Source organism: Schistocerca nitens, chromosome 5, assembly GCF_023898315.1.
Source record: "Schistocerca nitens isolate TAMUIC-IGC-003100 chromosome 5, iqSchNite1.1, whole genome shotgun sequence".
Taxonomy (NCBI): domain Eukaryota; kingdom Metazoa; phylum Arthropoda; class Insecta; order Orthoptera; family Acrididae; genus Schistocerca; species Schistocerca nitens.
Genome location: NC_064618.1, coordinates 95,740,342 through 95,763,199, shown reverse-complemented (window position 1 = coordinate 95,763,199; position 22,858 = coordinate 95,740,342). Strand labels below are relative to the sequence as shown.

The 22,858-nt window shown below is 42.8% G+C and overlaps 1 protein-coding gene across 1 annotated transcript in view; it reads left to right on the top strand.

Annotated features, from left to right (window-relative positions):
- The window catches only part of LOC126259441 (transcription initiation factor TFIID subunit 1), a 230,279-nt gene that overhangs the window by 180,429 nt on the left and 26,992 nt on the right, over positions 1–22,858 (top strand). Inside the window, exons 20-21 of the mRNA XM_049956255.1 lie at positions 7,764–7,946; positions 8,091–8,342. Of these exons, the coding sequence (XP_049812212.1) occupies positions 7,764–7,946; positions 8,091–8,342 (435 nt within the window). The remainder of the gene's footprint in view (positions 1–7,763; positions 7,947–8,090; positions 8,343–22,858) is intronic.

Sequence of the window (22,858 nt, the reverse complement as noted above, 5' to 3'; positions counted from 1 at the left end):
GACGCTCGTGATGATGTCTGTAGGTCTGGCCATAACAGGACTGCCACCGACGGACGTGACGCTGAGAGCAAAGCCGGCCATAATATACTGAACTGACACCAATGACGTCACAGGCAAGACCTGGGGCGAGAGGAACAGGATTGCTGCTGTGGAACTCTGTGAACACAAAACTGAGTGCCACGTGGTACAACAACATTGCACACAACTTGAGTGAAGGTGCCTCAACAGGCTTCACACAAGACTTCTAGACACCCTGTTTGGACACTGTGCATGAACATGCTCGTTCGAACACTTTGCAGAAGACTGTTGTCCAGGAGCCCATAACAAAGTGAGCATTTTGCTGCGGCTGGAAACGACTGTCACTGTAACCAAAATGTGAAACTAACTGTTCTGCCAATAAGTGGTAGCCTATGTCCTCTGAACGATAGTCTGGCAAAAATTGACAGCACAAATGAAAGATTTATGCGTCTACACTTGCCAGAAAGTGAGAACTGCACTGAAAATTTGGTTTGCCATAGGCTATGAAGTGCAACTCCACTTGTTGACGGTACATGGCCCAATCCTCCTCCTGGCCCTGAGCACCCGAAACTTCTGTGCAGTAATGAGAGCGGTGTTCCGAGACTTGGCTATCACAGACGAAACCTGAGGGAGCTGCGTTATGCCCTGCAGCAGTTTCTGAATTTGCTGCTCTGCCAACAGAATGACACGATAATGATGGAAGCTGAAGAAATGAATTAAAATTTGTGCCACGGCCGGGACTTGATCCTGGGTCGCCTTGCTTACTAGGCAGGAATGCTAGCCATTACACTAGTGCAGCACTATAGCTACCAGTGGTATTCTGCCGTCCACCGTACCTGCACAGTATACTCATCCATCCTTACGCAACCCCTGCTCCAAATCCCTTACCTCATGGCTCATACCCCTGTAATAGATCTAGATGCAAGACCTGTCCCATAAATCCTTCCACCACCACCTACTCCAGTCTTGTAACTAACATCACCTATCCCATCAAAGGCAGGGCTACCTGTGAAACCAGTCATGTGGTCTACAAGCTAATCTGCAACCACTGTGCTGCATTCTACGTAGGCATGACAATCAACAAGCTGTCTGTCCACATGGATGGACCCGAACAAATTGTGGCCAAGAAACAAGTGGACCACCATGTTGCTGAACACGCTGCCAAACATGATATCCTTCTCTTCAATGACTGTTTCACAGCCTGTGACATATGGATCCTTCACATCAACACCAGCTTTTCTGAATTGCACAGGTGGGAATTTTCCCTGCCGTACGTCCTACATTCCTGTAACCCTTCTGGCCTTAGCCTTCATTAACCACTGTCATCACCCATCCAGCCTCTTCCCTGTTCCCATTCTAGCATTACGCAGGCATCATTCAATCACCACACCCAGTCTTTTTTTTCCTCTCCTTTCCGCTCCTCTCTCCTCCTCCCCTCCCCATGTCTCCTCTTCCCTCCATAACCTGCAACACATCACTGTCCACATCCCCACCATACTATCCACCTCCTCCCCGCCCCGGCCTCCTCCTTACCCCCATCCACTTGCCACTCCCATCAAGCACTGGTGCTGCTGCTCGCAGTTGGTTTCAGTTGCCTGAGACTGCAGTCGTGCGTGTGAGTTGCATTTGCATGAGAGAGAGAGAGAGAGAGAGAGAGAGAGAGTGTTTGTGTGTGTGGGGGCGCGTGCGCGCATATGTGTGTCTGTTGTTGATAAAGGCCAATGGTTGAAAGCTTTAATTTTGAAAGTCTTTTTGTCGTGCCTATCTGCGATGCAGCATCCCCCCCCCCCCCCCCCCCCTATATGGTGAGTAGCAACTTTCTTTCTCATAATACATTAAACTTTGAGTGTTCGTCTTTTATATGACTAGTTGTTTTTGATAGCTTTGGCATTCCCTTTGCTAGTATCATTAGAGAGTGTGATAACTCAAAGCCCATCCAGCTCTACGTGAAACAAGCTTTGAGGTGCAAAATTATTTTCATTCCAAGATTATGTTCCACATAATTAAGTTTTATAATAATTACTGTAAATGGATTGTTGATTACAAGTGTGTAAATAATGCAGTGCTTTAGAATTATCTAAGAGGGCAACAGCTTCATCATCTAGTTGAACCATATACACTGACTGGCACGAAAAATGCAGCATGTAATAAACAATGTGTAATTATGTAATTAATCAAAGTGTAGCACTTTATCCCATATTTTTAGATGGGATATGTTGTTGGTGTTGCTTTGTGAGTAAACAATGAAGTGTCAATTTTTTATTGCAAAGATGACTGCAGCATGCATCGTGTTACAGAAGTATTGGGAACTACACCTTCCACGATTTCCAGAAACCGTAAGAAGGTACAGGGAAACTGGAGGCTGCACAAGGAAACCAGGATCAGGCCCAAGAAGAGCAACATTGGCAAGAGATGAGCACTTCTTACATCTTCAAGTTCTCCGCAACCATCACACCATCATTGTCGAACACAAAATTGACTCCCCCAAGTTTGAGGCATCAGTGTTAGTGAGAGAACCATCCAAAGAAGACTGGAAGAAACCACTCTTCAATCCAGAAGACCTGATACAGGCCCAAAACTCACCAGAGAGCATTGCACAGCTTGACTGCATTTCCCAAGGGAATATCATGGCTGGAGAGTGCAGTAATAGGAACAAGGGTTATTCACCAATGAGTCGCAATCTGGCCTGCAGTGATCTGACGGTAGAGAGAGAGTTTCGAGAAGGCCTGAGGCAAGGCACACCTGTTGCACGTTCTCATCCTGGATGCCTTTTCAGGACAGTTTTCTGATTGTGTGGGCATAAATCAGTGTGACTGCAAGGATGGAGTTGTTGGGTTGTTTGGGGGGAAGAGACCAAACGGCGAGGTCATTGGTCTCATCGGATTAGGGAAGGAAGTCGGCCGTGCCCTTTTAAAGGAACCATCCCGGCATTTGCCTGGAACAATTTAGTGAAATCATGGAACACCTAAATCAGGATGGCCGGATGCAGGATTGAACCGTCGTCCTCCCGAATGCGAGTCCAGTGTGCTAACCACGGCGCCACTTCACTCGGTAGAACTGCAGGGATGGATTTGGTCTTTGTGGTGCATGAAAGCCTTACAGGACATCGGTATGTGGAAGGAATCCTGTTGGAGCATGTTGTGCCTTTTGTTCCATTTATTGGTAATTGTTTTACACTAGTTCATGATAACGCATGTTCACATGTTGTGGGAACTGCGCACCGGTTCTTGGATGAAGCAGAGATTCGTGCTGTGGCTTAGCCTGCTCAAAACCCTGATGGATTGTATTGAGCATGTATGGGACCACCTGAGAATTGCAAACTTTATCAGGAGAATGCCTGAAATGTTGGATTGCGATGTTTGGTACAGGAGAGGTAACACACACCCTTGAGGATGCAAAGAGGGGCCTGTGAAGTGTTGTTGTTGTTGTGGTCTTCAGTCCTGAGACTGGTTTGATGCAGCTCTCCATGCTACTCTATCCTGTGCAAGCTTCTTCATCTCCCAGTACCTACTGCAACCTACATCCTTCTGAATCTGCTTAGTGTATTCATCTCTTGGTCTCCCTCTACGATTTTTACCCTCCACGCTACCCTCCAATGCTAAATTTGTGATCCCTTAATGCCTCAAAACATGTCCTATCAACCGATCCCTTCTTCTAGTCAAGTTGTGCCACAAACTTCTCTTCTCCCCAATCCTATTCAATACCTCCTCATTAGTTATGTGATCTACCCATCTAATCTTCAGCATTCTTCTGTAGCGCCACATTTCAAAAGCTTCTATTCTCTTCTTGTCCAAACTATTTATCGTCCATGTTTCACTTCCATACATGGCTACACTCCATACAAATACTTTCAGAAACGACTTCCTGACACTTAAATCTATACTCGATGTTAACAAATTTCTCTTCTTCAGAAACGCTTTCCTTGCCATTGCCAGTCTACATTTTATATCCTCTCTACTTCGACCATCATTAGTTATTTTACTCCCTAAATAGCAAAACTCCTTTACTACTTTAAGTGTCTCATTTCCTAATCTAATTCCCTCAGCATCACCCGATTTAATTTGACCATATTCCATTATCCTCGTTTTGCTTTTGTTGATGTTCATCTTATATCCTCCTTTCAAGACACTGTCCATTCCGTTCAACTGCTCTTCCAAGTCCTTTGCTGTCTCTGACAGAATTACAATGTCATCGGCGAACCTCAAAGTTTTTACTTCTTCTCCATGAATTTTAATACCTACTCCGAATCTTTCTTTTGTTTCCTTTACTGCTTGCTCAATATACAGATTGAATAACATCAGGGAGAGGCTACAACCCTGTCTCACTCCTTTCCCAACCACTGCTTCCCTTTCATGCACCTCGACTCTTATAACTGCCATCTGGTTTCTGTACAAATTGTATATAGCCTTTCGCTCCCTGTATTTGACCCCTGCCACCTTTAGAATGTGAAGGAGAGTATTCCAGTCAACATTGTCAAAAGCTTTCTCTAAGTCTACAAATGCTAGAAACGTAGGTTTGCCTTTTCTTAATCTTTCTTCTAAGATAAGTCGTAAGGTTAGTATTGCCTCACGTGTTCCAACATTTCTACGGAATCCAAACTGATCTTCCCCGAGGTCGGCTTCTACCAGTTTTTCCATTTGTCTGTAAAGAATTCGCGTTAGTATTTTGCAGCTGTGACTTATTAAACTGATAGTTCGGTAATTTTCACATCTGTCAACACCTGCTTTCTTTGGGATTGGAATTATTATATTCTTCTTGAAGTCTGAGGGTATTTCACCTGTCTCATACATCTTGCTCACCAGATGGTAGAGTTTTGTCATGACTGGCTCTCCCAAGGCCGTCAGTAGTTCTAATGGAATGTTGTCTACTCCCGGGGCCTTGTTTCGACTCAGGTCTTTCAGTGCTCTGTCAAACTCTTCACGCAGTATCGTATCTCCCATTTCATCTTCATCTACATCCTCTTCCATTTCCATAATATTGTCCTCAAGTACATCGCCCTTGTATAAACCCTCTATATACTCCTTCCACCTTTCTGCCTTCCCTTCTTTGCTTAGAACTGGGTTGCCATCTGAGCTCTTGATATTCATACAAGTGGTTCTCTTCTCTCCAAAGGTCTCTTTAATTTTCCTGTAGGGAGTATCTATCTTACCCCTAGTGAGACAAGCCTCTACATCCTTACATTTGTCCTCTATCCATCCCTGCTTAGCCATTTTGCACTTCCTGTTGATCTCATTTTTGAGACGTTTGTATTCCTTTTTGCCTGCTTCATTTACTGATTTTTTTATATTTTCTCCTTTCATCAATTAAATTCAATATTTCTTCTGTTACCCAAGGATTTCTATTAGTCATCGTCTTTTTACCTACTTGATCGTCTGCTGCTTTCACTACTTCATCCCTCAGAGCTACCCATTCTTCTTCTACTGTATTTCTTTCCCCCATTCCTGTCAATTGTTCCCTTATGCTCTCCCTGAAACGCTCTACAACCTCTCGTTCTTTCAGTTTATCCAGGTCCTATCTCCTTAAATTCCCACCTTTTTGCAGTTTCTTCAGTTTCAATCTGCAGTTCATAACCAAGAGATTGTGGTCAGAATCCATATCTCTCCCTGGAAATGTCTTACAATTTAAAACCTGGTTCCTAAATCTCTGTCTTACCATTATATAATCTATCTGATACCTTTTAGTATCTCCAGGGTTCTTCCAGGTATACAACCTTCTTTTATGATTCTTGAACCAAGTGTTAGCTATGATTAAGTTATGCTCTGTGCAAAATTCTACAAGGCGGCTTCCTCTTTCATTTCTTCCCCCCAATCCATATTCACCTACTATGTTTCCTTCTCTCCCTTTTCCTACTGACGAATTCCAGTCACCCATGACTATTAAATTTTCGTCTCCCTTCACTACCTGAATAATTTCTTTTATCTCGTCATACATTTCATCAATTTCTTAATCATCTGCAGAGCTAGTTGGCATATAAACTTGTACTACTGTAGTAGGCATGGGCTTTGTGTCTATCTTGGCCACAATAATGCGTTCACTATGCTGTTTGTAGTAGCTAACCCGCACTCCTATTTTTTATTCATTATTAAACCTACTCCTGCATTACCCCTATTTGATTTTGTATTTATAACCCTGTAATCACCTGACCAAAAGTCTTGTTCCTCCTGCCACCGAACTTCACTAATTCCCACTATATCTAACTTTAACCTATCCATTTCCCTTTTTAAATTTTCTAACCTACCTGCCCGATTAAGGGATCTGACATTCCACGCTCCGATCCGTAGAACGCCAGTTTTCTTTCTCCTGATAACGACGTCCTCTTGAGTAGTCCCCTCCCGGAGATCCGAATGGGGGACTATTTTACCTCCGGAATATTTTACCCAAGAGGACGCCATCATCATTTAATCATACAGTAAAGCTGCATGTCCTCGGGAAAAATTACGGCTGTAGTTTCCCCTTGCTTTCAGCCGTTCGCAGTACCAGCACAGCAAGGCCGTTTTGCTTAATGTTACAAGGCCAGATCAGTCAATCATCCAGACTGTTGCCCCTGCAACTACTGAAAAGGCTGCTGCCCGTCTTCAGGAACCACATGTTTGTCTGGCCTCTCAACAGATACCCCTCCGTTGTGGTTGCACCTACGGTACGGCCATCTGTATCGCTGAGGCACGCAAGCCTCCCCACCAACGGCAAGGTCCATGGTTCATGGGGGGCTGTGAAGTGTAGAAAACCAAAACAAAGATCCAGTACCTTCGTGGGTTCAATTTACTTGAACTGTGAATTTGTTTGTGTTACTTCTACATCTCTGGCTTCATTTGTTTACAATTGGCATTGCGTTTTCGTGCCAGCCAATGTAGCTTCGTTTATTCTTCAGTCTATGTGAGATGAACTCTTTGTAATGTATTTACTTTGTTGCTGTTTTATGATTTACATGTTAATATGTGGTACACTTGATTGTTGTGCAGTGCCCCAAACATTCATAAATCAACATCTTAACGTATTTCACGTATTTCTACTCATTAATGTGTTATGGCATGATTTTGTGGGTTAACACATCACTTAGAAGGGATTGATTGAACAAGATTGATCTGTGAGAATAATTTGTGGTGCTCATCCACAGAATGTTTGACATATCTTCAAGGAGTTAGGTGTTTTAAACCTCTTCACAGTGTGTGCATCCACTAATGAAGTTCATCATGAATAATCCACAACGTGAGAAGAATGGTAATGTCCCCAATTACAGTGCTAGTAATAAGTAACAAAAATCATTTTTTTCATCTAGGGGTGTCAGCAGGTCAGATATGCAGCCACAAAAATCTTTAATCACTTTCCCAGCAACACAGAATGTGTGACAGGCAGCAAAGTAAATTTTAAATCTAGCCTAAAATAATTTCTTTCATGCAACTCCTATTTCAGTGACGAATTTTCATTAAAGACTATTAGCATGTTTTGCTTAAAAAGAATCCTTTAAATTTTAGTGTGTCACTAGTTACATGAGTAATATTAAAGCTTAATGGGTCCATTCTTACTAAATTTAAGTCAGTGTGCTACAATGTAAAAGATCAGAATGTAACCATACTCTCCAAAAAACATCTATAGGTAGCCAGTAAACAGACTATTTCTGTATTATTTCAACAAAAATGATCTACAGAACATGTTACTAATGAACTAACTCAGAATAGTTTAGTGTATATATCGCCGTACTTTCTGTGTTATGGCGGTGACTACACAATATTAAATATTTTTGACAGGTCGGTCACATGCGTACAAATAAAGCGTGCCCACTGTACCAGCCATCAGCACCGGCTCCTCCAGTTAATGTAGCAATGACAGAGGAACAGGAGGAAGAGATTGAAAAGCAACTGAATGCAGATGATGAAGACTTGGTTAATGTTGATGGAACTAAGGTGAAACTATCTAGCAAGTTACTTAAGGTACGTTACATCAGTTATCACCGAATAATTAATGTTATATAGTTCTCACTATGTAGTATCGATACCACAATTAGTGTGGTGAAGATGGAAATTGCTGTCAGATATGATTTTTAAATAACATTGTTCACTTTAAAAAATTATAAGGTGTTGCAGCATGCTGAAGAAATGAAGAGGAGAACATTACTACTAAAAGTTCCAAAAGATGCTGTCAGTTCTCGCAAACGCAGACGCGCAGTGAATGAAATGCATTGTGATTATCTGAAACGTCAGCAGAAGCCAGCCAATCGCCGTCGCACGGATCCCGTTGTAGTACTTTCTACCATTTTGGAAACCATATTGAATGAAATGAGGGACCTGCCAGATGTGCAGCCATTCCTGTTTCCAGTCAATGCAAAGGTTGGTAGAATACAATTATGAATAATTATGCAAATTGACAAATGGTGTTTACAGGTGACATATCTAGGATAATTTAAAATATCTATCTTAATTTCACTGTTGCTTTCTCTAGGTGTTTTGATGTTTGTGAGTGTGTGTCAAACAAGCAGTTGTCCACCTAGCTCTTGTGTTAAGTACTGAACCCTTTCTTTTGTAGACTATTGTCATCTCAAAATACTGATGTGGAATATGCCTTTCAGGCATTCACACCCGCGGTTGTCATACAAGCAATATCTTTTTCTAATAGTATGTATCTGAGATGAGCCTTGGTGTCAATTCGAATGATAATTCTTATTGCTGTGCAAAAGTCACAACTGAACTAATAGGGGTCATATATGGAGCTACATAAAGTAATCATTCATTGATGATGCTCTGTAAGTATCCCCACCTCATGGTCAAGGGTAATGATTTAGTGTTCTAATTCTGGAAAAAAAAAAATTGTTTCATATTCTGAATTTATTGTAAAGAAGAAAAAAGATGTTGGTGTATAGATTTTAATCTGTGGGTTGGGCACAGCTATATTGGTGAAATTACAAAGCTCTAAAGAGTATGAAATGAGGGCGAAGGGATAGAGATCAGAAACAGATCAGTAAAAACCTAATGTTATGGGTTGCATTCCTTGCAAATCAAGATGCTGCTGTTCAGTCAGTGCTAATGGGCTTCCTTCATTCCCGCTGTAGTTCCACAAGTATGACGAGTCTGGAAACTGTGGCACTGAGGTCACGTCATACCCATCAATGAGTTTTCTTTTACTGAAGCAGACTGGAGTGTAAGGCTAGCCATAATTTATTGTTAGTACAAAAGTTGAGTACACAATCATGCTTCTGTGAAGTAGCATTGACAAGGTCAAATGACCAATTGTCGGTATCGGAAGGCCTTTAACAAGGGACTGTTGAGGGTGTAAGATGAAAATTAATTGATACACTGTACACAGTTACAACTGGGTTCCATTAGAGGGGAGTTATGTCTGGAATAAGTTTCATGCTATAGTCCAGGCTTCAGAGAAAAAAAAAAATACAAATTTCATTCTGTGCAAATAAAATTGTTGTATTCTTGTGTGAATTTTAAAATTTTCGCGGCAAATTGACTGTTCAAACAAATTTCCGGCTTGCAGCTGGTCATCGTTCAATACCTCGCACGTTATTTCAACTGGGCACCTGCCAGTCATCTTCAGCTGAGCCGTCGCAGACTGGCAAAGACGTCCTCTGTTCTGCAATATATAGCGCGCTGTAACTATTCTGCATATGCATCGAAAACTTGATAGGTGGACCACACTGCCCGCCGGCAGCGCCCTTGCTGGTGTAATAGTGGAACTCAGTCGCCCCCTGCGGTGGTGTGTATACCATAATTACGCAAATCTAAGCCACACTTTTTTTTCTGGCTTTTGCAATCCAAAAAACCGCCTGCAGCTTAGAATTGAGTGCAAAGTAAGCGGAAATTCTGAAAAATCTTGGTAGGTGCCGCCACAACGAACTTATGTTGCGCTACACAGGCATGCTTTGCACACACAAAGACAAATACTACTCTTCGCCAGAAGATGGGTAGTATGATACTACCCGAAATGTTGCGAGATACCAACGCTACCACACAAGATAAATACTGCGCCAGAACCTCTGCGTCAGTAAATAAATTAAAAGAAAAGGTAGAAGAATGTAAACATTATGCCATGTATTGTCCGCAGCTCGTGGTCGTGCGGCAGCGTCCTCGCTTTCCACGCCCGGGTTCCCGGGTTCGATTCCCGGCGGGGTCAGGGATTTTCTCTGCCTCGTGATGACTGGGTGTTGTGTGATGTCCTTAGGTTAGTTAGGTTTAAGTAGTTCTATGTTCTAGGGGACTAATGACCATAGATGTTAAGTCCCATAGTGCTCAGAGCCATTTGAACCATTATGCCATGTATTCTTTCACTTTTCCTGCTATCTCATTTAAATCCTGTCTGCCTAATAAACTACGAAACTAGAGTGAGACAACAGCAAACACGGAAGAATATACATATTGTATCATGTTTATATTTGTATTATTCTTATGCTGAATAGTGATACAGTCAGAAATGAAACATGGCATCTGACTAGATTTTTAAATCTAAGATGACTCTAATTGCTGTGCAGAATATAATGTACTAAAGAGACGTCTGCAAAGATTTTCAAACTAAGAAAAATTTTCGCTAAACTCTCGTTCAGAACATCATCTATCATACACAGTCTATTATTTGCTTCTTGTTGATCATTATCAAAGAAAGCAGCAGTGTAAGTAACAATAAATAGCAGTCTCTTGCCATTGTTTCGCTTATGAGACAATTCCTCTCATATTTTTTTTTATTTTAAGCCGCAGTAGCACACACAAAACCAAGCTATGCCACGAGCGGCGAGAGGTCGTAAACAGTCATTATCAGAATGCGACAAACAATGCATGACACAGTACAATAATGCATTTTCAGCTTAGAGTGACTAAACACCTATAACAAGGAGAACGGCACTTATCAGATGAAAGCAAAATAAGCAATCGATTCAAACCAGACGAAGCACGTGAAAAAGAAAGGGAACCCATATAAATATGGATGGAGCACCTTTCACATAGCAATGGCTACTTGGTAAAGCTTAACTGTTAAGCTTACGACTCGAACCAAACTACTGTAGTCCATTTGACCTAAATTGTGTCTCATCTTACAATGGACCAGCTTTGTTTCGATTTGGAGGTGGAGTCTAAAACTTTTATCCCCCTTGAATTTTGAGTCTCAAATTTCAGGTGTGGCTTAGATTTGGGAAATTTTTTTTTTTCCCTTGATTTTGAGTCTCATTTTTCAGGTGCAGCTTAGATTCGAGTGTGGCTTAGATTCGAGTAAATACGGTAAAGATAAGATGTGTGGTCTACTAAGTGACTCTAGCTATAGGAGGATTGATTACGATCCTACAGGACGTGTGCAACAGAAAACTTCAGCACTTCCTCCTCCTTACCGCAAGAGACCATCCAGAGGTTAAGACCACATGGTTGTGTACCACAAAGACTGTATGGCCTTCGAAGGGTTCGTAAAGAGGGTCTTCCTCTGCGTCCAATTGTGAGCAACATTGGAGCTCTTACATATAATTTAGCAAAATATCTCACTTCTTTGCTGAGACCGAGCGAGGTGGCCCAGTGGTTAGCACACTGGACTCGCATTCGGGAGGACGACGGTTCAATCCCGTCTCCAGCCATCCTGATTTAGGTTTTCCGTGATTTCCCTAAATCGTTCCAGGCAAATGCCGGGATGGTTCCTTTGAAAGGGCACGGCCGATTTCCTTCCCAATCCTTCCCTAACCCGAGCTTGCGCTCCGCCTCTAATGACCTCGTTGTCGACGGGACGTTAAACACTAACCACCACCACCACCACTTTGCTGAGACCTTTCGTGGGCAAGTGCTCACATCACATACGAAACTCAGCTGATTTTGTCTCACGTTTTACAAAAGCTCCTCTTGCAGATTCTTTGACACTGATTGCTAACATGTTTCCTGTTGATATAACTGCTTTGTTTAGGCACGCTCTTTCCTCAACTTATTTTATGTTTAATCAAGAATATTTTGAACAGACTGATGGTGTCGCCATGGGTAGCCCCCTGTCTACCTTGGTGGCCAACCTTTTTATGGAGGATTTTGAGGAGAGAGCGCTTGAATCAGCTGCAATGAAGCCAACGATTTTTTTGGTGGTATGTGGATGACACTTTCATAGTGTGGCCTCATGGAGAAGATAAATTAATGGGAGTTTCTACATCACCTCAACTCCATTCATAGCAACATCCTGTTCACCACGGAAATAGAGAAAGATGGTTGTTTGCCTTTCTTGGATGTCCTGGTTCGAAGGAAGAATGATGGTTGTCTAGGGCTTTCAGTTTACCGGAAACCCTCTCATACTGATTTGTACCTGCAATCATCGAGTTGCCATCACCCATCGCAAACCATGAGTTTGCTTAAAACACTTGTTCATAGAGCTCATACTGTTTCAGATCTAGATAGCTTACCTCAAGAACTCGCCTATCTAAAGACAATATTCAGCGAAAATGGGTATTCTATCCGGCAGATTAACAGGGCACTAACAGTTAAAACTAAGAAGCAGGAAGTGAATAAAGAGGAGAACATGCCGGAACAATCTTTAGCTTTTCTTCCTTTCATTGGCAACACTTCGTTTAAAATAGCAAGAATCCTACGAAAATTTCAGGTAAAAGTGGTTTTCCGCCCACCATTGAAGATTGCGGACCTAGTGGGATCAGTAAAGGATAATCTGTTACTACAAAAGGCTGGAATTTACAAGATACCATGCCAATGTGGTATGGCTTACATAGGTCAAACCACTCGCACCGTGACAGAACGTTGCACTGAACATCAACGTTACACCTGCCTTTTGCAGCCAAGCAAGTCTGCTATTGCTGAACATTGTATTTCCACTGGACATTCAGTGGAGTATGAGAAAACAATGATTTTGTCCACAGCAACATCTTTCTGGAACTCCATTATTAAAGAATCCGTAGAAATATGCCTGGCGGAAAATTTGTTGAACTGTTGACAGTGGCTACCAGCTGGACAGTGCATGGACTCCCATCATCTCCACTATTTTCTCAAATCAAAGACGACAGAGTGCGCTGATGGCCGCTACAAACAGCAACGCAGAGGGTGACTGAGTTCCGCTATTCCACCAGCACAGGCGCTGCCAGTGGGCAGTGTGGTCCATCTATCAAGTTTCGACACATGCGCAGAATAGTTACTGCACGCTATATATTGCAGAACGGAGGACATTTTTGCCAGTCCGCGACAGCTCACCTGAAGATGACTGGCAGGTGCCCAGTTGAAATATCGTGTGAGGTATTGGACGACGATCTGCTGCAAGCCCAAAATTTGTTTGAACTGTTGTATTCTTGTTTATTTCACCTCCACCAGGAGAAAAACTATGTGCTGCATCAACCAAAAACCCAAAATTTGTTTGAACTGTTGTATTCTTGTTTATTTCACCTCCACCAGGGAAAAACTATGTGCTGCGTCAACCAAAAACTTCATTGTTATACCCTAGTAACTAAAAACCAAGCTTTTTTTGTATTCTCTTAGTCATGGTAACTTGTGTTTATTGGCTAACAGCAAGTTGCTTAGCTTATTATTTGTTTCTGTATATTTTTTGAAGATTGTTATAAATTTATTTTAATAATTAATCACTGTTTAATGGTTGCACTTCATCCTTATGTCATGTTTTCTAGTGCTATCATTACACTCTTGGTAACATCTGAAAAGTGTGTGTTTGGTGAAGTAATTGTTAGACAATTCTCTGAATGGATATTAAATATTAAAATAATTGTTTATGTCATTTAGGCAGGACAGACATTTTGTGGCATTTCAACTTGAGAATGCAGGGTTACCACAGGTTCTGGAAATCAGGGAAATCAGGAAATTTCTAACACATCAGGAAAATTTGGAAAAAAAAAAACACCAGAAAAATTTCATTTTTTTCTCAGTAGATGAAAGGGTTCGTTTGCTGAGGTGTCGTGCATCATCGCTGGCTGGGTGCAGCTGAGTACGTGCGCCACTTCCCTTCTCCCTCATTCCTACTTCTCTCCTTCCTACCACTGTGCTCAGCTTGCAGTCAGTGCTGCCACCAATTCTTGTGGCTAGCCTAGCACCTGCGAATGAGAGGCAGGGGCCATGAGGAGTGGTTTGTGGTTTGTTTGGATCTGATTCTCAAAAACTGTAGATGCAGTGGCTGGAGATGGCAGTCATGTATGCCTGAGTTGGGAGGGGCGGGAGGGAAAGGGGGGTGGGGGGGGAGGGTGGGGGTGGGGGGGAGAGCAACTGGCAGCACTGACTTTTTGAGTCCACCTGGGCAAATGGATGGGTGAAATGTAAGGTACTGGGACAGCAGGTAAGTTGTAAGGTGTGGAGGACAAGGAGGATTAGGGTTAAATAAGGTGCTGATTTGGGGGAAGAGGACCAAACAGCGAGGTGATCAGTCCCATCAGTTTAGGGAGGGATGGGGAAGGATGTGGGCCATGCCCTTTCAAAGGCACCATCCCGACATTTGCCTGAAGTGATTTTAGGGAAATCACGGAAAACTTAAATCAGGATGGCAAGACACAGCTATATAAGGTGGCAGGATGTTTATTAATTCTGGTATAAGAAGAATGAGCGAATGGTTTGTGTGTGTGTGGGGGGGGGGGGGGGGGGGAGCTGCACGCGTTTGTGTTTGTTGTGATGGTTCCATTTTTGGTTACTCTTTTGGCTACATAGTTTGACAGCCCTTTGCATAAGTAGAGAGTTGATTAATTTTCATATCAACATAGAACTGTGAACAGCAGCTGCAGCACTGTTGGGAAATGATGTGGCTGCTTTTGCACATGATCCTAATATTGATCAGTTAAGAAATGCCCTTGATTTTAATGTTTTAGGAGATTGTATGTGGTGTTTGTGTTTTAGGAGATTGTATGTGGTGGTTGAGTAGATCTTTTATTCTCAAAAAGAATGTCCCACAGGGGACAGAATTGAAAGCCAAAGAGGCACGGGGTAAAATACAATATTTTGTAACGTGCATGATGAAGTGCCACTTTGGAGGAGCAGTGAATAGCAACAAAATCCTGAGTTCAGATTGGAATATTTATCATAAGGATAGGTTAGTCACCAACAGTGGTGGTATATTTATTGCAGTAAATAACTCGATAATATCTAGCAAGGTTATCATGGATCCCAACTGTGAGTCAGTGTGGGTGAAACTGAGCATCAAAGGTTGGTCAGAGATGGTAGTCGGATGCTTTTATAGACTGCCTAGGTGAGATGTGGAGCACCAATGGAAAAATTCAAAAGCAGCATTTTCAGTATGCCTAAGGCAAGTATGTTCTGAGCAAGGTCTTAAGGATTGGGAAAGACCCACTGTGGTTTAATAGCTGTGTTAGAAAACTGCTCTGTAAACGAAGAGAGCTTCATCTCAAATTCAAAAAAAGTGAAAACCTAGTTGACAAACAAAAGCTGAATGAAGTGAAGATGAGCGTAAGGAGAGCAATGAGAGAAGTGTTCAGTGACATTGAAAGTAAAATTTGATCAGCCGATCTTGAGTAAAAGTCCTAAGAGGTTTTGGTCTTATTTAAAATCAGTAAGTGGTTTGACATCATTTATTTATTCACTCAGGAGTCGATACTACCACCGGAATGGAAGATATCAGAGAGAAGGCTAAAATACTGAATTTGGTCCATTTCGATTATCGTATGAACATTGAAATGGCTGATATTGAGTTAACGGATCACGTAATAGAAAGGCAACTACAACCGCTTAGTAGTGAAAAGGCATCAGGACCAGATAAGATACCTATACGATTCTACAAAGATTATGTGAAAGGACTTGATGCTCTTGTAACAGCAGTTTAACGTAGATCGCTGGAGCGATAGGAAAAAAGTGCGGGTCGTTCCCCTTTTCAAGAAGGGCCATAGGACAGATGCACGCAATTACAGACCTATATCGTTGATGTCAGTCTGTTGCAGAATTATGGAACATGTTCTATGCTCAAGAATTATGACGGTTTTGGAGAATGAAAATCTCCTCTATAAAAATCACTGTGAATACCGTGAGCAGAGATCTTGTGAACCTCAATTCGCTCTATTCCTCCATAAGATTCAAAGCACTGATGAAAATGGTGTTCCTTTACTCCAGAAAGGCATTTGACACCATCCCGCATTGCCATTTAGTCCAAAAAATGAGTTTATCTAGTATCAGACCCTATTTGCAACTACACTCCTGGAAATGGAAAAAAGAACACATTGACACCGGTGTGTCAGACCCACCATACTTGCTCCGGACACTGCGAGAGGGCTGTACAAGCAATGATCACACGCACGGCACAGCGGACACACCAGGAACTGCGGTGTTGGCCGTCGAATGGCGCTAGCTGCGCAGCATTTGTGCACCGCCGCCGTCAGTGTCAGCCAGTTTGCCGTGGCATACGGAGCTCCATCGCAGTCTTTAACACTGGTAGCATGCCGCGACAGCGTGGACGTGAACCGTATGTGCAGTTGACGGACTTTGAGTGAGGGCGTATAGTGGGCATGCGGGAGGCCGGGTGGACGTACCGCCGAATTGCTCAACACGTGGGGTGTGAGGTCTCCACAGTACATTGATGTTGTCGCCAGTGGTCGGCGGAAGGTGCACGTGCCCGTCGACCTGGGACCGGACCGCAGCGACGCACGGATGCACGCCAAGACCGTAGGATCCTACGCAGTGCCGTAGGGGACCGCACCGCCACTTCCCAGCAAATTAGGGACACTGTTGCTCCTGGGGTATCGGCGAGGACCATTTGCAACCGTCTCCATGAAGCTGGGCTACGGTCCCGCACACTGTTAGGCCGTCTTCCGCTCACGCCCCAACATCGTGCAGCCCGCCTCCAGTGGTGTCGCGACAGGCGTGAATGGAGGGACGAATGGAGACGTGTCGTCTTCAGCGATGAGAGTCGCTTCTGCCTTGGTGCCAATGATGGTCGTATGCGTGTTTGGCGCCGTGCAGGTGAGCGCCACAATCAGGACTGCATACGACCGAGGCACACAGGGCCAACACCCGGCATCATGGTGTGGGGAGCGATCTCCTACACTGGCCGTACACCACTGGTGATCGTCGAGGGGACACTGAATAGTGCACGGTACATCCAAACCGTCATCGAACCCATCGTTCTACCATTCCTAGACCGGCAAGGGAACTTGCTGTTCCAACAGGACAATGCACGTCCGCATGTATCCCGTGCCACCCAACGTGCTCTAGAAGGTGTAAGTCAACTACCCTGGCCAGCAAGATCTCCGGATCTGTCCCCCATTGAGCATGTTTGGGACTGGATGAAGCGTCGTCTCACGCGGTCTGCACGTCCAACACGAACGCTGGTCCAGCTGAGGCGCCAGGTGGAAATGGCATGGCAAGCCGTTCCACAGGACTACATCCAGCATCTCTACGATCGTCTCCATGGGAGAATAGCAGCCTGCATTGCTGCGAAAGGTGGATATACACTGTACTAGTGCCGACATTGTGCATGCTCTGTTGCCTGTGTCTATGTGCCTGTGGTTCTGTCAGTGTGATCATGTGATGTATCTGACCCCAGGAATGTGTCAATAAAGTTTCCCCTCCCTGGGACAATGAATTCACGGTGTTCTTATTTCAATTTCCAGGAGTGTATATTCAATATTTCCTTGCAGATATTACATAGCATGTTGCTCTTAACGGAAAATTATCAACAGATGTAAAGATAATTTCTGGATTACCCGAAGGTAGAGTGATAAGATTGTTATTGTTTACTATGTATATAAATGATCTAGTAGAAAGTGTTGGGCACTCTTTAAGACTATTCACAGATGTCTGTTACAGAGTAGCAATACCAGAAGACAGTATTTATTTGCAGAATGACTTGCAGAGGATTGATAAATGGTACAGGGTCTGGCAGTTGACCCTGAACATAAATAAGTATAACATATTGCACATACGAAGGAAAAGAAAGCCACTACTGTGCAACTACACTGTCAGTAAAAAAAACTGGTGGAAACGGCAGAGCAGCCTTAAGTGGAATGACCATATAAAACAAACAGTAAGATAAGCGGATACCAGACTGAGATTTTTAGGAAAAATCGTAAGGAAATGTAACTCATCCACAAAGGAAGTGGCTTATAAGGTACTTGTTTGACCAATTCTTGAGTATAATTCATCAGTATGGGACCCTTACCGGGTAGGATGATAGAGGAGAGATTGAGAAGATCAAACAGAGAGTGACACATTTAGTCATAGGATCATTTAGTCAGTGCAAGAGTGTTACAGAGGTGCTCAACGGACACCATTGGAAGACTTTACAAGAAAGATTTACTATTGAAATTTTGAGAGAGCACTTTCCGCAAAACCGAGCGAGGTAGCGTGTCGGTTAGCACACTGAACTTGCATTTGGGAGGACGATGGTACAAACCTGCGTCTGGTCAACCCGATTTAGGTTTACCGTAATTTTCCTAAATCATGTCAGGCAAATGCCAGGATGGTTCCTTTGAAAGTGCGTGGCCGACTTCCTTACCCATCCTTCCCTAATCCAATGGGACCAATGACCTCGCTGTTTGGTTCCCACTCTCAGATCAACCAAACAACTTTCCACAAAGAGTCAGGAAACATATTACTTCCTCCCACATACATTTCGAGCAATGACTACAATGAGAAAATTCAAGAAATTAGAGCCAGTACGTAGGCTTACTGACACTTATTCTTCCCAAGCCCTATTCATGTGTGGAAAATGGTAGTGGGATCAATAAGTGGTACCAAAAGTACCATCTGCAACACACCATGAATCCGTGTAGATTATGATGTAGTTGTAAATGTAAGTGGAATAGCCTTCATTTCAGCATTCAGTGAGAGGTAAATGAAGCCTTGGTAAAAGGTTTTATGATTCAAGAACTGGATGATATTGCAAGCTAATGACAGGACTGGTTAGTAATTGATTCACAGTGGTGATGGATTTTTTTCTGGTTGTGGTAAAAAATGGCATGCAATATTTGTTTATGAATCAGTTGGTGGGATATTTCTGTCTGTGAAGTCCCAAACATCATTTACCTGCACATGAGTGATTGATTATGCTCAATTTTTGCTTTTCACTATGGAATTTCCATTACTGTAATAACAGAGCCTTTTCACTTGTATCAGTTGGTAGGTAATATATACAAAGAAGGTAAATAAAGGCAGAAATAGGGAGCCAGATTTTGCTTGGAAAACACAAGGATAACAGATTGTTTATTATATTCTAATTCGAAGCAAGTTACTTATTTTGCTTTTTTGTGCACATTTACAGTTTAATTCTTAAATTCCTTGCATATTTGCATAGTTAATAGGCATAGTCCCATGTTTTATTAACTGTATAGAGTCATTTGTTTTGAACAGCCAGCGACTGTTTTAAACAGCTCAGTCAGGTGTCAGCTTCCTCTCGTGAACTATCGGAACAGATTGTTTGTTTTTGACAGTGAGCATTGAACTAGTGTCAAGTGTCACCCTGATATTTTTGTTTGAATTTTAGTAGTAATATGGATACGATATGTGCATGCTGTGTATGGATGCAGCAGGAGCTGGCCGCAGTTTTCGAATAGCTGAGGATGTTGGCCAAGGCTTTTGTGGGCTGCTGCCCAGGGCTGAGTGGTGGCAGAGAAACTGGCTCATCGCTTGGGAGAATCAACGTCATTTGTTTGAAGCAGTGAGACTGTGTGGGGACTGGCCCTCTGGGCCCACTCATTTACCCTGTGAATGGTGAATGGACAAGTGGCTGCTCTTCCAGCAGGGTCTGAGAACCCACACAGGGTAAAAGGTTTGATAGTTATCTGGATCTCTAATGTACACAATGTGATCAAAAGTATCTGGACACCTGGCTGAAAATGGCTTACAAGTTCGTGGCGCCCTCCATCAGTAATGCTGGAATTCAATATGATGTTGACCCACCCTTAGCCTTGATGACAGATTCCACTCTCGCAGGCATACATTCAATCAGGTGCTGGAAGGTTTCTTGGGGAATGGCAGCCCATTCTTCACGGAGTGGTGTACTGAGGAGAGGTATCGATGTCGGTCGGAGAGGCCTGGCACAAAGTCAGCTTTCAAAACATCCCAAAGGTGTTCTATAGCATTCAGGTAAGGACTCTGTGCAGGCCAGTCCATTACAGGGATGTTATTGTCATGTAACCGCTCTGTCACAGGCCGTACATTATGAACAGGTGCTCGATCGTGTTGAAAGATGCAATCGCCATCCCCAAATTGCTCTTTAACAGTGAAAAGCAAGAAGGTGCTTAAAACATCAATGTAGGCCTGTGCTGTGATGTGCATTGCAAAATAACAAGGGGTGCAAGCCCCCTCCATGAAAAACATGACCAAACCATAACACCACTGCCTCCGAATTTTACTGTTGGCACTACGCACACTGACAGATGACATTCACTGGGCATTTGCCATACCCACACACTGCCATCAGATCACCATATTGTGTACCATAATTCATCACTCCACACAACTATTTTCCACTGCTCAGTCCTCCAATGTTTATGCTCCTTGCAGCAAGCGAGGTATCGTTTGGCATTTACCAGCATTTTGTGTGGCTTATGAGTAGCCGCTCGACCATGAAATACAGTTTTCTCACCTCCCGCTAACTGTCACAGTACTTGAAATGGAACCTGATGCAGTTTGGTATTACTGTGTGATGGTCTGGATAGATGTCTGCCTATTACATATTATGACCCTCTTCAACTGTCGGCGGTCTCTGTCAATCAACAGGCGAGGTCAGCCTGTACGCTTTTGTGCTATACTGTCCCTTCACATTTTCACTTCACTATCACATGGGAAACAGTGGACCTAGGGATGTTTAGGAGTGTGGAAATCTCACGTACAGATGTATGACACAAGTGAGACCCAATCATGTGACCACATTTGAAGTCTGTGAGCTCCGTGGAGCGCCCCTTTCTGTTCTCTCATGATGTCTAATGACTACTGAAGTTGCTGGTATGGAGTACCTGGCAGTAGGTGACATTACAATCCACCTCATATGAAAAACGTATGTTTTTGGGGGTGTCCAGATGCTTTTGATCACATAGTGTATGTTGCATTATGAGGCCTCTTAGCGAAATAATGTTCATGGCTGAAAAGAAGTCCAATTTGCACACAGTATGTCTGCTGTGAGGCTTCACCTGTGGAAGAGACCGTTCCTGCGGCTATCAGGGAGGGTGCACTCAGCTTCAAGTTGTGGCTCCTGTCAGCAACAATGATGTCTGTCACTTCTCTTCTGTGATCATCCGTAGTTCAAATGGACGGCTGTGACACAATGCTTGTGACACAATGCAGTATACAATCAAACAATGGGAAATCCAGGATGGCATGTGACAATATTATGAAAAGGATAGTTGCTACTCACCATATAAGAAAGATGCTGAGTCACAGATGGGCACAACAAAAACACTGTCACAAATAAAGCTGTCGGCTACTAAGGCCTTTGTCAAGAATGGACCACACACACACACACACACACACACACACACACACACACACACTGCAGTGTGGCTTCAGTTTGTGTGTGTGGTCCATTCTTGACAAAGGCCTTGATAGCCTACAGCGTTATTTGTGACAGTCTTTTTGTTGTGCCCATCTGTGACTCAGCATCTTTCTTATATGGTGAGTAGCAACTATCCTTTTCATAATATTGTCACATTCCATCCTGGATTTCCCATTGTTTGGTTGTATACTGCATTGTGTCACAAGAGGAGGTCCACTGACCGGTTCCATTACCCATTGCAAAGCGACATAAAATGGAATGAGCACAGAAAAGCAGTATTAGCAAAGGCAAATGATCAACTAATTTAAGGAAAGTGTTGCTCATCTTGAAGGAGACCGCATACAGAATACTAGTGCAGTCCATTATTGAGTACAGCTAGTGTGTTTGGGATCCCCGCCAGGTTGGAGTAAAGGTAGACACTAAAACAGTTCAGAGGTTTCTGCTTGATTTGTTACCTGAAGGTTCGATCAACAAGCGAGTATTATGGAGACACTTTATGAAATGAGATGGGAATCCCTGGAGGGAAGACAGTGCTATTTTTGCAAACCGTTATTGAAAAAATTTAGAGAATTGGCATTTGTGGCTAGACTGCACAACGATTCTACTGCCACTGACACATATTTCACATAAGGACCGCAAAGACAACATGAGAGAAATTAGGGCTTGTATGGAGGCATATAGAATGTTATTTTTCCTTCACTCCATTTGTGAGTGGAACAGGAAAGGTACACCATGTATCATATGGTGACTTTGGTGACTTGTGGAGTATCTATCTAAATATAGTAAAGATTATGCATGTGAGATGACAGAAGTCAAAAACAAAATGAAAGGTCTTACAAACAGAAGATTTCAGAGTAAGAGGAGAGCTTCATAAAGCAGAAATGTTGACAAACCAGTGTACTTAAACATCAGAGAAATTTTGTCATGACAAAATTGTTGATGACTTTGAGTGTTGTTTGGAGCAAAATACAGGAATTGAGTGAATAAAACTTACAAAATATGCACAGTGCGATCTATTCAATGATCTTTCCAACTTTTGCAGCTTTACCACAATTATTCACCAGAATTCGGCACTGTCAAACATTTTTGAAATTTAGCTACTCATTTTGTCAGTGAACTAAAATTTTGTTTATCATTTTTGGTCATTTAGCAAACCTGTACACAATCTGAACATAATCTGACATACTTGAGTGGAGGTCATCTCCAAAACTATGTAACTTGATATGGAATCACCCTTAACTGAGGGAAAAAGCTGAAGCCTCTTTGTAATCAGGATATAAAGTCCCTCACACACTCAATATTTATTGCACAATATTATTGACCACCTAAGACCAGTATTGACAGCTTGGACAAGATACTCAAGAAAACAGCAGAATTTTAAAAATATTGATGGACATTTTCCATCTTTATTACCTGCATCTTGTGAGATTATGGTATGTTCATATTTTTAGTG